General features: G+C 39.4%; 1 protein-coding gene across 2 annotated transcripts in view; it reads left to right on the forward strand.

Moving 5' to 3' along the window:
* SLC12A1 (solute carrier family 12 member 1) overlaps window positions 1–12,282 on the forward strand; it is a 65,568-nt gene that overhangs the window by 40,667 nt on the left and 12,619 nt on the right. For both annotated transcript variants that reach the window (XM_032762889.1, XM_032762896.1), the window contains exons 17-21: window positions 1,346–1,486; window positions 3,473–3,579; window positions 4,679–4,761; window positions 9,119–9,262; window positions 12,084–12,215. In XM_032762889.1, coding sequence (XP_032618780.1) covers window positions 1,346–1,486; window positions 3,473–3,579; window positions 4,679–4,761; window positions 9,119–9,262; window positions 12,084–12,215 — 607 coding nt within the window. The remainder of the gene's footprint in view (window positions 1–1,345; window positions 1,487–3,472; window positions 3,580–4,678; window positions 4,762–9,118; window positions 9,263–12,083; window positions 12,216–12,282) is intronic.

A 12,282-nucleotide genomic window follows, 5' to 3' on the forward strand; every position in this document is an offset into this window, starting at 1 on the left:
ACATGCAGTAAAGATTATAGGGATCATTTAATAATGAGCTTATATTGCAGCAGTGAAAAGTGTAGTTTAAATGTTAGGACAAACTTTTTAACTGTAATAAAAACTGAATAATGGAACAAGCTACAAAAGGAGTTATGGAATTACCCTTATTAGAGCTACTCAGGTCCAGATAATGCACCCTTTTCCTAGTGTTACTGTAGTGATTATTAAATCAACGCCACCAAAATGCAGAAGGGTGGACTAGAAGAACTAGATAAGCTCCCTTCCAACCCAAACAAGTCTTTGGGCTTCTCTGCATGGTGCCTTAGTCTGCACTAGAGGGGTGTAAATTCTAGTGCGCACTAGTGTGTTGTGCAACAATTGGCCCACACAGACCCTGCCACTGCACACCAAGAGTTCCCCAGTGCACGTTAACATAGTCCATTTCAAACAGTATTACACCAGGGAACTTACAGTTCACGGCAGCAGGTGCCACATGGGCCAGTGAGCATGCAACATGTAGTGAGCATGAGACTTTACACCTCTCTACAAATGGGAGTTTGCCATTAATGGCCGTGGGTGCAGACTAGACAACTTCATAACATGCCTTCAGCAAGTTTTCTTATTAGGCATTTTCCTGTATTACTACTGGTTAGGAGATTTCACTTCTGCATATAAAACACAAGTAGGTTGTGCTAGTGCAATCATTTTTGTTGTTTTTTCTTGTCTAACAATTTAAGCTAAATTTAGTTTAGTGGGTAATAAAAGTGTGACACAATGAACCACTCTGATTTGTATAACTGTAGAAATAACCTAGTGATAAAAACAGCTATGTGTTGTGAGTGGGAATCCCAGAATGCCTACAAATATTGTAACTGTTGGATTTTACCCAATTAAGTTATCAGATGATCACTGTAAAGACACAATAACAAAGGAGCTTGTGTGTCCAGTTGGGTAAGGTCTAGTTTGCCCTTACTGTCAGAAGATAGACATTTAATGACTGCCTAAGATCTGTTGAGCCTTCCTGTAGGGTTACTTATGCAGTCAAGTCAGGTAGGGAGTTTATTCACTCAGAGATACTTCATCACAATATTGTTCTAAGATGTTACAATTCAAAGTAGTCTTTCCTTCTGTCAGAATCACTATATTTAAGTAGCATTAACAGCTTCTGTCCTCTTGAACAGAATGTGAATTATGTTACCAGCACAGTTCTTTTACAAGCATTGAGTCTCCATGGACTCTTTTTGGAAATGTATTTTTCTGACTCCCTCCATTTTCCCATACAGCAGACTAGGTAACTCCTTCAAAATCACAGTGCGATGTATAAAACAAAGTCTTCTTACTAATATTTTATTGTATCCTAAAGGGACCGCGCAAGCTGTGTGTTAAAGAGATGAACAGTGGCATGGCAAAAAAGCAGGCCTGGCTTACAAAGAACAAAAGAAAAGCATTTTATGCTGCGGTGGCAGCTGACAGCTTTAGAGATGGAGTCAAAAGTCTCCTTCAAGTAAGCTTTTTATTTACAAAATGCGTACAAGAGTATTACATCAAAGTTTCCCTGTATGTCAAGCATTACTGTTTACTTGTTAAAAGGTCTTGTATATATGGAATAATATGTTATAAATGTAGAGAGTGTCCTGAGGATACCTCTCTTTTAGTATAGTCACTCTACTTCACGAACAGATTTGGTTCCAGGCTATGGAACTGAGAAACAAGGCTGGCTGATTCCATCCTAAATGAATGAGGCCCTATTATGAAAATGTAAGTGCAGGCACCATACAAATGTCTGTGCCTGCACTTAGTGCACTGCAAATGAGTTCTGCTTGTTGGTGATATGCAGTATGTTAGACATTTGAGAATGTTTTTGTATTTCATATCACAGGAAATATTTTTATCACTTTATATACATCAATTTTGCAAACACAGTGAAGCCCATCTCGATTAATAAAAACTCACTGCCTGAAACATTTTCATATCACTCCAAACATATTCCAGATTGCTTATAAACAGTCCATTAAAATTAGCCTACCTTCACTGAAGATAGCATTGTCAGAGGCTAAACTGGTACCACTTTTAGAATCCCCATTTTCTTCGCTTTCACATGTACGTGTGCAAACATGTACGTCTAGAGGCAAAACATGGGGAAAGAATCTCACTATTCTCATGTGCAAAACACCCTGTGAACCTCACTACAAGAGCATGGCCACCCAAAAGACTTTTTGTTAGTTCTCTGGTAACAGTCACCCACTGCTAGCATATTATGGATTTTATCATGTTTGCTGAATGGACAGCAGAGGTGAGTAAGATGATGTATTAATGTAGCAATGTGTTAATACATCTTTCTGTTGTATTAAAGCTCAATGAAGAGACTTTATCTTGAGTTTGTATACAAAACAGCTTGCCAAGCAGCAGTTCTTTTTGTTGTTTCAAAGAACTACTATTCCTGATGATCTTTTCTTCTTCCATCTCTTTTAAAATGCCATGATCAAAATCAAGTACATGAGTGCAAATAAACACTTCCCTTTCAGCAGTTTGGGAAGGTGGCAACAACACCAGTAGATTATACTGGAGAAATCAGTATGAAATTGTTTTGCAGACAAGCTATTCATTTAAACATGTATGATATGAATGTGTCAGTACAACTCACAAAAACAATTTCCCATAGCTCCATGTCGCTTTTGTTAGCAATAAAAATATGCAAATACAATACCTCAAGAGCTAATATATTTGTGTATCCTAAGAAAGTATTCCTAACATATTGCATTTTTTAGTCTGCACTCATACTTAATCAAATTAGATTAACTGGAACCATGGGGAAGCTTGAAGCTAGATCTGGTCCCCTCTTAAATTTGGATCCAACTTTTAGCACTCAGACCCATCTCTACCTAAAACCTGCTGTGAATAGCTTGTTGGAAGAAGCCTGGTCTGATGTTACATCTTGCCAAATCTTCTATTTTTCCTATGCATTTCCAAATTATTATTTACATATAAGGTGTACTCAGCTACTTTTGGATTACCTCCTCCGGGGGATGGCGAGAACTCCTAACTAAAGCAAAGAATTTGTTTTTAACAAAGGACTGCCACTCCTACTCCCTCTAAGTGCTTCAAGTCCTTAAAGAGACTTCAAGACCTAGTTGATTTACTTCATGTTACAAGCCAGACAGAAGCTTGATGCACACAAACAACAGCATGAACTGGCTCTTGGTTTTAAGTTACTGAACCATTTTCATGAGAGCATGTCAGAAGAAATGCAAATGAATGCTAAATTAGCAAAACTACATTTCTTTAATCTAAAAACTGTTTATGACCGGAATTATGTAAACCTAATCTTTCTACTTTCTGCTTGGGTACAGGCATGAAGGACATTCACAAAATGCAATCAAATCTTAAGAATCTCCAGAACATTACTTCAGTTATCTTTTGCCATTATTTCTCATTTACAGCAACAGCCTCTGTATATGCACCTTTTCATGCAATATTTTGATATCACTAGGCCTCAGGTTTGGGTAGGATGAGACCAAATACCTTGGTGCTGGGATTTAAAACAGACTGGCGGGATGCGTCTGCTGTGCAAATTGAAAACTACATGGGTGTTATACAGTAAGTTATGGTTCAGTTTCATCATAATATTTTCTGTGGACTCAAATTATTTTGCATTTTTAAAAAGAAAAGATAATGTAAATATTTCTAGTAAGAAAAATTGAAAGTATGAAAAGATAGCTGGGCTGGTACTCTAGCTTTTCACCTCTGGAAATCTGAGCTCATCAGTGAAAATATGCTCAACCTAGTTCCTAAAGGATGTATGTTCAGAAGACAAAATCATCCCCACTGTGGCACATCAGGCAACGCCTGGCCCATCACTGCCACAGCAGAGGTGGTTTGACAAAGCTGCATAAGGAAGCTGCACAGTTCTCAGTTTTGTAGGACTACATTTTCTTCTTTTCTGTGGACTGGTATGGGGAAAAATTAACCCCAAATACATGCTTGGTGGATAAGAGGGAATAATGGCATTCTCCTTGTAAGCCCAAAGCACTATGGAAGCCCCTGCCTTCAAGAATCATGTGGTTGAGGCTCAGCGGCTTTGTGGGTTGGGTTATGGCCAGGGTGCAGCCACTCTGAAGTGTGCTGCTCCCAACATCGTCTGAATTTCCAGCTGTAAATCTGCCCACGAGTGACTGCTGGTTCAGCCAGCAGTAAAACCCACTCCACGTCTCCTGTTGCTCAGCAGGGATGGAATGGGGCACTATCATGGAGGAGCCACTCAAGGGTGGCACAACTCCTAAAGAAGCTGCCAAGTGGGAGCTTAGAGGCAAATGAGAGAGGAAGGTCCATCTCAGGGACAATCTCTCGGTTTCTCGCAAGCACCAACTCCTTTGTCTGGAGAGGGGAAGGTCACTGGAACCCTGCAAATTCCTATTTGCTTAGTTTTGGCCACATTTCACCTCTGGTGGATTTAGCCATTGCAGGGCAGTGTGTGGCCCACAATGCTTCATACCAAGCATTAACATTTCTCTGAATGTCTTTAAGGTAGCCAGCTCTAAGTGACATCTGTGGGGCAAGGCAATAGTGTAGGTAAGCGTAAATGCGGGTAAATGGAGTTTAGGTGAATATTGAGTTTAGTTTGGGTTTGCGTACCCACTTTTTTTTAACCACAACACCACTGAGAAAGTACCCATAATCATTTTATTTTTGTTTTCAGCGATGCATTTGATTTTGAGCTTGGCGTGGTTATTGTCAGAATTAGCCAAGGCTTTGATATATCTCAAGTCCTCCAGGTTCAAGGTATGTAGTGATGGAATAATGGAATTGTACTTATCTTGTATTATTAAGGTATGCTTCTTTTTTAAACTATCATTTTCCCACTGGTTTCCAGACATATCAATCTCTGAAGTTCTGCTCAATGACTTGTTAACCTACAGCTTAATGTAAGATATCCGGAAGCTTAGAATCAATAAAATATGTGTAACTGCTGGAGTATCACACCATTTTCTCCATGTTAGTGAAAAAAATTAAAGGTCCACTGTCAGCTTGAAATCTAGTAATTCCCAAATAAAGAACTAAAAATAGTTTCAGACAACTGTCCAAAGGTTGTCTGACACAGATTACTTCTTGAATCCTCCTGGTCCAAGGGATGAGACTGAGACTCTTAGAATCACAGTCTGTTTCCTGTCCTTCTCCTGGGGCAACACAGCTACCTACTGCCTCTTACTTGTAAGCATGTAGCCCTTGCCAATATTCTTACTGTGGCTGAGCTCCTACAGAAGTCAATGCAAGTACAGTAACTCCTTGCTTAACATTGTAGTTATATTCCTGAAAAATGTGACTTTAAGTGAAATGATGTTAAGCAAATCCAATTTCCCCATAAAAATTATGTAAATAGGGGGGGTTTAGGTTCCAGGGAAATTTTTTTCACCAGACAAAAGACTATATTGTATATAAATATTTACACACACAGTATAAGTTTTAAACAAACAATTTAATACTGTACACAGCAATGATGATTCTGAAGCTTGGTTGAAGTTGTGGAGTCAGAGGGTGGAAGAGGATGGGATATTTCCCAGGGAATGCCTTACTGCTAAATGATGAACTAGCACTCAGCTGAGCCCTCAAGGATTAACACATTTTTGTTAATGTAGCCTCACACTCTACAAAGCAGCACAATTGGAGGGATGGGAGACAGCATGGCAGACAGAGGCAGACACACTCACCACGTGTGAGAGAGAGACGCACATTGCCCCTTTAAGTACGCTGACCCCACTATAAGTATATTATCTTTTTAAGTAAATCAGCAAGTTGAGACAGAAGGTGCTGCCAGAAAGCTCCCTCTGTCCTGAGCCCTGTCATGTATGTCCCCCCACCCCTCACTCTATGGAGATGGGATTAGTGGGGGGCAGGAGCAGGGGGAGGGAGACACCCTGACATTAGCCTCCCACTCCTCCGCTGCACAGCAAGCAGGAGGCTCCTGGGAGCAGCTCCAAGGTGGAGGGCAGGAGCAGCACACAGCAGTGGGGGGAGGGACAGTTGAACTGCCGGTTATTGATAGCCTGCTGGGCAGCTGATGCATAGGGAACTTAGGGGAGCAAGGAGCTGATGGGGGGGGCTATCGGTCCCCCCTGGTTCCAAACCCGCACCAGCTAGCTCCAATGGGCTGCTCTTTCTGCAGGCCGTGGACAAAGCAGGCGACTGCCAAACAATGTTATAAGGGAGTATTTTGCATCTTTAAACAAGCATGTTCTCTAGTTGATCAGCAACGTAAAAACAAAATAATGTTAACCGGGACAACTTTAAGTAAGGAGTTACTGTGTTGCCCTGAGAAAGGCCTTCAAGGGTGGGCCTTAGAACTGGTCAGAGGTCCTGCACACTGCTTCACAGAACTGCGGTCCCAAGATACCCCCTCCTGGGCATGGATTGAAGTAGTAAAATCAGGCACAACTAGGGGACTGGTGGCTTCAACGTATGTTCCCTCACTGCTCTTGGAGACTCTACAGGGCAGGTCCCCAAGACTGACATTGCCAGGACTTGTGGGAGCTACCACTCTCTAAATCCTGTCTGTGCTGCTGTGTGTCACCGTAGATTTCAGCTGCAAAATCCACACAAGGTTAGTGCAGCTGTATGGAGCACCAACTCCCTATTGCAGCTGCAATTCCCCTTTCCAAAGGGGACAGTGCACAGTTCTAGTGGACATGGGGTGGCAGGGTTCTTCTGGTATAAGGGTTTCCTGGATCCGCACAGTTGCCATCACTTTCTGTTTTCATCCTTGGGATGTGGAGGGTTTGTAGGCGTATCACTGCCTCCCAAGGACACCTAGAGAAAAGAATACCAAATGAAACCCGACCAGAAGAACCCTCAGGATTTCAATAGAATTATTTTCCCCACTGAGAGTTAGTCCACTGAAGGAGAAACATCCATCCAAGATATGGTGATTAAGCCACGGTACAGAAAATGAAGTATTTTTTTTTTCTACGGTACATGAAGTGGAATAAATCTCATAGGAAAATAGGTATGAGTCAATCATAAAACAGAATGACGACTCTTTGCTGCCACCTGCTGGACGTTTGCCGTTCTCATTTCTCCCTGCAGTATCCTATTGGTACACATACCAAAAATCAGTCATTACACCTAAGGGAGGCGTGGAATAGCAGAATCTTCTGTGCAGAAACCACAAACCTAAAGCCTATCTTCCTTAGCGAGCAAGCTAATTTTGTAACGCCCAACAGCAAGTCACCTTTAAGATCATTAAGGATTAAGAGATTCCAGAACTTCCTTTTAAAAAACTAGAGCAGATGAGCACTCCACTTACAAACACACTGTTAAATTCCAAACCAGCTTCTGCCATCTTCCCTGTTGATATCCCTAACACTTCAATTACTTGACTGGAAAACAGTCAAGAATTGACTCCTATTTTAAACCTCTCTGGGAGAACACATTTCATAAGACTCCAATGTAACAGTGATGAATACCAACTCTGAACATTTACTTTAGTTTATCAGGGTGCAAATTGACAAAGAAATATAAACACAACTAGAAATTACAACTGACCCTAAAAAAGCCAACAATGAGAACTCTTTTGAAGCAGATGATACTTACCATACAAACATATCAGGCTAGGAAATGGGAAAAGAAACACTGTGTTCTATTACATTCACTTCAGGGCCGGCTCCAGGCATCAGCGCAGGAAGCAGGTGCTTAGAGTGGCCAGTGGAAAAGAGCGGCACGCCTGGGTCCCTCAGTCCCTCTCTTTTTTTTTCTTCGCCACTTGGGAGGCGGGGGGCAAAAAAGCTGGAGCCAGCCCTGTTCACTACAGCATTATGTTTAAAAGAATAACTGAATCTTTAGTTCTGAGTAAATGTATGTCAGTGGTTATCATCATGTCCTAGTAAACACAGGCACTATGCTATCATACTGGAGTCTAATTTAAAGAAAATTTTAGCAATTCAGAGCACCAACAGAGCTAATAAACTCTAGTGGCCGCAGATGATTTTTTATATCTATACACAGATAATTTACCAGCCAAGGAAGATTACTTTTGTACCATGTCTCACTCCAATGAAAACATCTTTACTTATATAAAAAAAAAGCATATTATGGACCAGTGCTTACAACATATTAACTAGTGCCTCACCATAATAAATTCAATATCAGTGGATGCCACTTTTCCTTGGAGAAAAGCTCATTTTCTCCGAGACAAAAGGGATTTTTTATATTATTATACATACAGAATAGTTTAGCTGACTCTTCTGTCTCTGCAGCAAGCATTTCAAAATGCATCAACACAAGATAAAGTACTGTAATATTTTCAATATAAACAGTGCTCACATATTCAGTGTAAGTACTCAAATATTTATGAGCATTTCAAAATAGGAGGCAGTCTGCTCTTGTGATTACTGAAGGGGACTGAGAATTAGGCAACTGGATCCTGTTCACAATTTAGAGTCTGATCCACAGCCTACTGAAGTTAATGAGAAGACTCCATTCACTTCAGAGGACTGTGCACTGGGACCTTGGTTACAGACCTCAGTCAGCCCCTCCTATTCTCTGCCTCTGGCACGTAATAGTCTAGTCTCCTGTGGGCTGAAATACTTCCGTCTAATTTCAGTTGTTGGGTTTAGTGTGCAGGTGCTGGGTGGTGGTGGTGGTATGCGATATACAGGAGGCAAAACTAGATGATCGGGTCGTCCCTTCTGGCCTTAAACTCTATAACTCAGCTGGGGCAAATCACTACTTCTGTGCCTTCGTTCCCCAATCTGGACAAAATCAGCTTTTATAAAGTGCTTTGATATCCCTGAAAGAAAAAAACCCCAAAGTATGATCTTATTATAAAGTACAGTGATACTGCTATTTCTGATCTGGTGGACTAGCAAACTAAAGATACAGAGCAATGGAGTAACACTTGATAGCAATGCAATCTCTATGGATGAGTATGTTGCACCCTGAACTAGAGCTTTCACAGATTTATTGAGTTTCCTGCCACCTACTAGGAAAATCATGCCACAAAAATTGTCCATATCCCAACATTTTTACAGTGTATACTAATAATCATAACATATAATTATAACGCTCAATGTTATTACCATCAACAGTTTAATTTAAACTGCAAATTATTGTGTTACTAGTTTCCAGTGTTGCTTTCCATTAACAGAGGAATTAGAGAAGTTAGAGCAGGAGAGGCTGGCACTAGAAGCTACCATTAAAGACAATGAATTTGAAGAAGAAAGTCATGGTATCCGTGGATTGTTTGGCAAAGCCAGAAAGCTCAATATTACCAAGCATGTAACCAAAAAAGGTAAGCTTGTAAATGACATAAAACACTTTCACTGATACACAGCTATACCTTCATTCTAAAGAAAAGCTTCTAAGGTACAATGGCGTCCTTTGACTTTAGCTAGCGGAGCTGCCATTTAAGTCAGACAAGAGGTTAGGGAAATGTGCCAGTGGAGTAGGAGAATGCGGTGGATTTGGGTTCTGGTACTACATTTCGCCCCCTGAACATAAATGTATTAGTTGAGATAACTATGTAATGAGGTATACAGTGATGTCTTCTGGTATAAGATGTTACCTGATATGACAGAACTAATTTCTTCTGTCATTTTTCAGAGGAAATGCATGGCTTTGGTTTTTTACTTTTAATCTAACTGATAACATTGGGTATGGCTACTAAATGTTTGAACAAACACAGATCAACAAGTTCTTTTCTTATATTGGGGTCATTTTTCTGAAATTTTATAAAAATGTTGAACTGTGCACAGAATTCAGGGAACAATTATTTATTATACACAAAACCCACAATGTGTAGATGAAAAATATGTAATAAAAATGGCCATTGTTCTATGTTGTGGGTACACTGTCATACTAAAGGAGTGAACCGATGTATGCATAAGCACTGAAAGCAAACATACAACATGTTATGAAACAAATAAAATGGACTGTAAGTAGTATAGTGTGGTAGGATCTAGACTACTGAAATTTATATTGGATGTAAACAAACCATATGAGAAATATAGTAAATCTACAGCAAAAGATTTACTGAATGAAAATTCTCATTTCACAATTGTTAGGGTATGATAATGACCCATCCAAAACCATTTTTGCATTCATAAAAATATTTTTTTCAATTTTCTACTACAGAGACTATGGTCTATCTATACACTCAACTCCCAGAGATATCAAGAAGATATCACAGACTAACAGCAGAAAATGTCGTCAATTCTTTACTTGGCAGTGCTCAGTTAATTTTGCATGTTAGAGTAGAATTCCCTCTCATAACATATGCTACAAAATATAACATGCTTCAACTACTCTCTTCTGGTCAGTTCAGAAAGAAAATAGAATAAGTTGGGAATTTTGCACTGGAAAATCATTTTGACAGAAACTGCCCTTTCAAGAAAATTGAAATTTTCTGCAGGAAGGGATTTCTATTTTCTGGTCAGCTCTAATAGGAAATACATATTGCACACTTTTGCTCTGCACACTTTTCAAACAGAAATATGAAAATACATTATATTAGTAAATATCCCTGTCTTCCCATTTTGTTTATATTCTCCCTGGAGTTGTTAGAACTCCCAACATAGATGCCATACTACACAGGAAAGCTGATAATTGTTTTAGAATTATCTTGTCAAAACTCTAGGAACACTCAAAGACTGTACAAAGCATCTTCTGAACCTAATACATCAGAGCAAAGCCTATAAAGAAACCTGTCTGCTTCACTTTAAATATTGCTCTGACACTGTCTCTTTGAAATCATTGGAAGGTAACTGTAGTAAAGTCACTGGCTTCAAAGAATGATGGAATGGGAAAAAATATTGTTAGTATATAGACAAAAATGTACATTTTTAGACAGAACCAACATTGCAACAAGAAGCAAATCATATTTTTAAAATTAACACAAAGACCTTTCAGGGCATTATACATGTCCCATGCTTACACTGTCCTCCTACGCTTAGGGTTTGTCTACGGGAAATTGCCCAGAAGGTCTTTAGGTCTTTGCCCCACCTCAACCTTCTCTGTATCTAGTTAGTTGTCTATGTCTCCCTTTTGCAAGCTCTATAATGTATTATATGGAAGATTCTATATTTTGCAACACATTAATATGTTTATGATATAAAAGGTAAAAATAATTGTTATTCCTTACATTTTCAAAACAGTTCTTATCTGCCTATGTTTCAATGATACCCATTTTAGAATAGGTTATCTCATCCACAGAAACCTGCTCCCTTTTACAGCTGTTATAATTTGATGCAATAAGGTCCCAATATCACACAAACTAACACCAGAGCAAATTTGCTCATGCACTGCAGTTCCAATTGGTACCTACGTAAGTGGTGTGTGCTGATATATTAAGGTTCAGAAGATGATTTATTTGTGCAGCAAGGGTTTTCAGGATTGAGGTCTAAGAACCATGTTACCAAGACAGTCCACGTACCTCCAACAGATATAACTGGACGCATGCCCCAAAATGACACTAAAGCAAACATCCTGTCAGCATTTACACACATGTTGACTTTAAGTAGGAAAGTCAAAGCAAGCTCATGTGGTGACGATCAAACAGGAGTCATATCACATGTGATCCCCCTCGCTGACAAAAAGCACCATACCATGCCTTTGTGAGATACTGAACTGAATGCTTTCACTATGTCAATGAAGATGTCTCCTAATGTTATGTGGGGGGGTTTGGGCTTTACTTATGTGAATACATTTAATCACATGCATAGAAGTGTGTAGGTTTGGGGCTTGAATCATTTCAATACGTTATATATATAATAATTAATGGTGAATAAAATACCACCTTATGCCATTAGCTAAAATCAATTCATTGCTTTATAACTCCACATTTAAAAACTAGCGTATATTCTTTGTTTAATGTAAAAGATAATATAAACCATTATAAGATTAGACAAAATTTCACTAATCATTTTTGATTCCCTACAAGACACATCATTATTTTGTCCAAAGGGTTCCAATTCCCAAAAAGAAACAGGAAGAAGAAAAATTTCACCCAGATGATGGGTTTTTTCCCTCGTTTCCTGAAAACAGTTTTATCAGAAAGTTGCTTTGCTTCAGTTCGCAAAAGAAAAGAAGATACAGAGTTTTCTTTCTCATTTCAGACAGCAGCATTAACACAATCCAGTCTATGCATGTGGGTGAATTCAATCAGAGGCTGCTAGAAGCCAGCAATCAGTTTAAAAAGAAACAAGGGAAAGGAACAATTGATGTTTGGTGGCTGTTTGATGATGGAGGTAAGAGATTGAAAAGGACACCACAGGGAGAAAGATTTTTGCGTTGCCAAATATAAATGCATTCTTG

Source organism: Chelonoidis abingdonii, chromosome 9, assembly GCF_003597395.2.
Source record: "Chelonoidis abingdonii isolate Lonesome George chromosome 9, CheloAbing_2.0, whole genome shotgun sequence".
In the NCBI taxonomy this organism is placed as follows: Eukaryota; Metazoa; Chordata; order Testudines; family Testudinidae; genus Chelonoidis; species Chelonoidis abingdonii.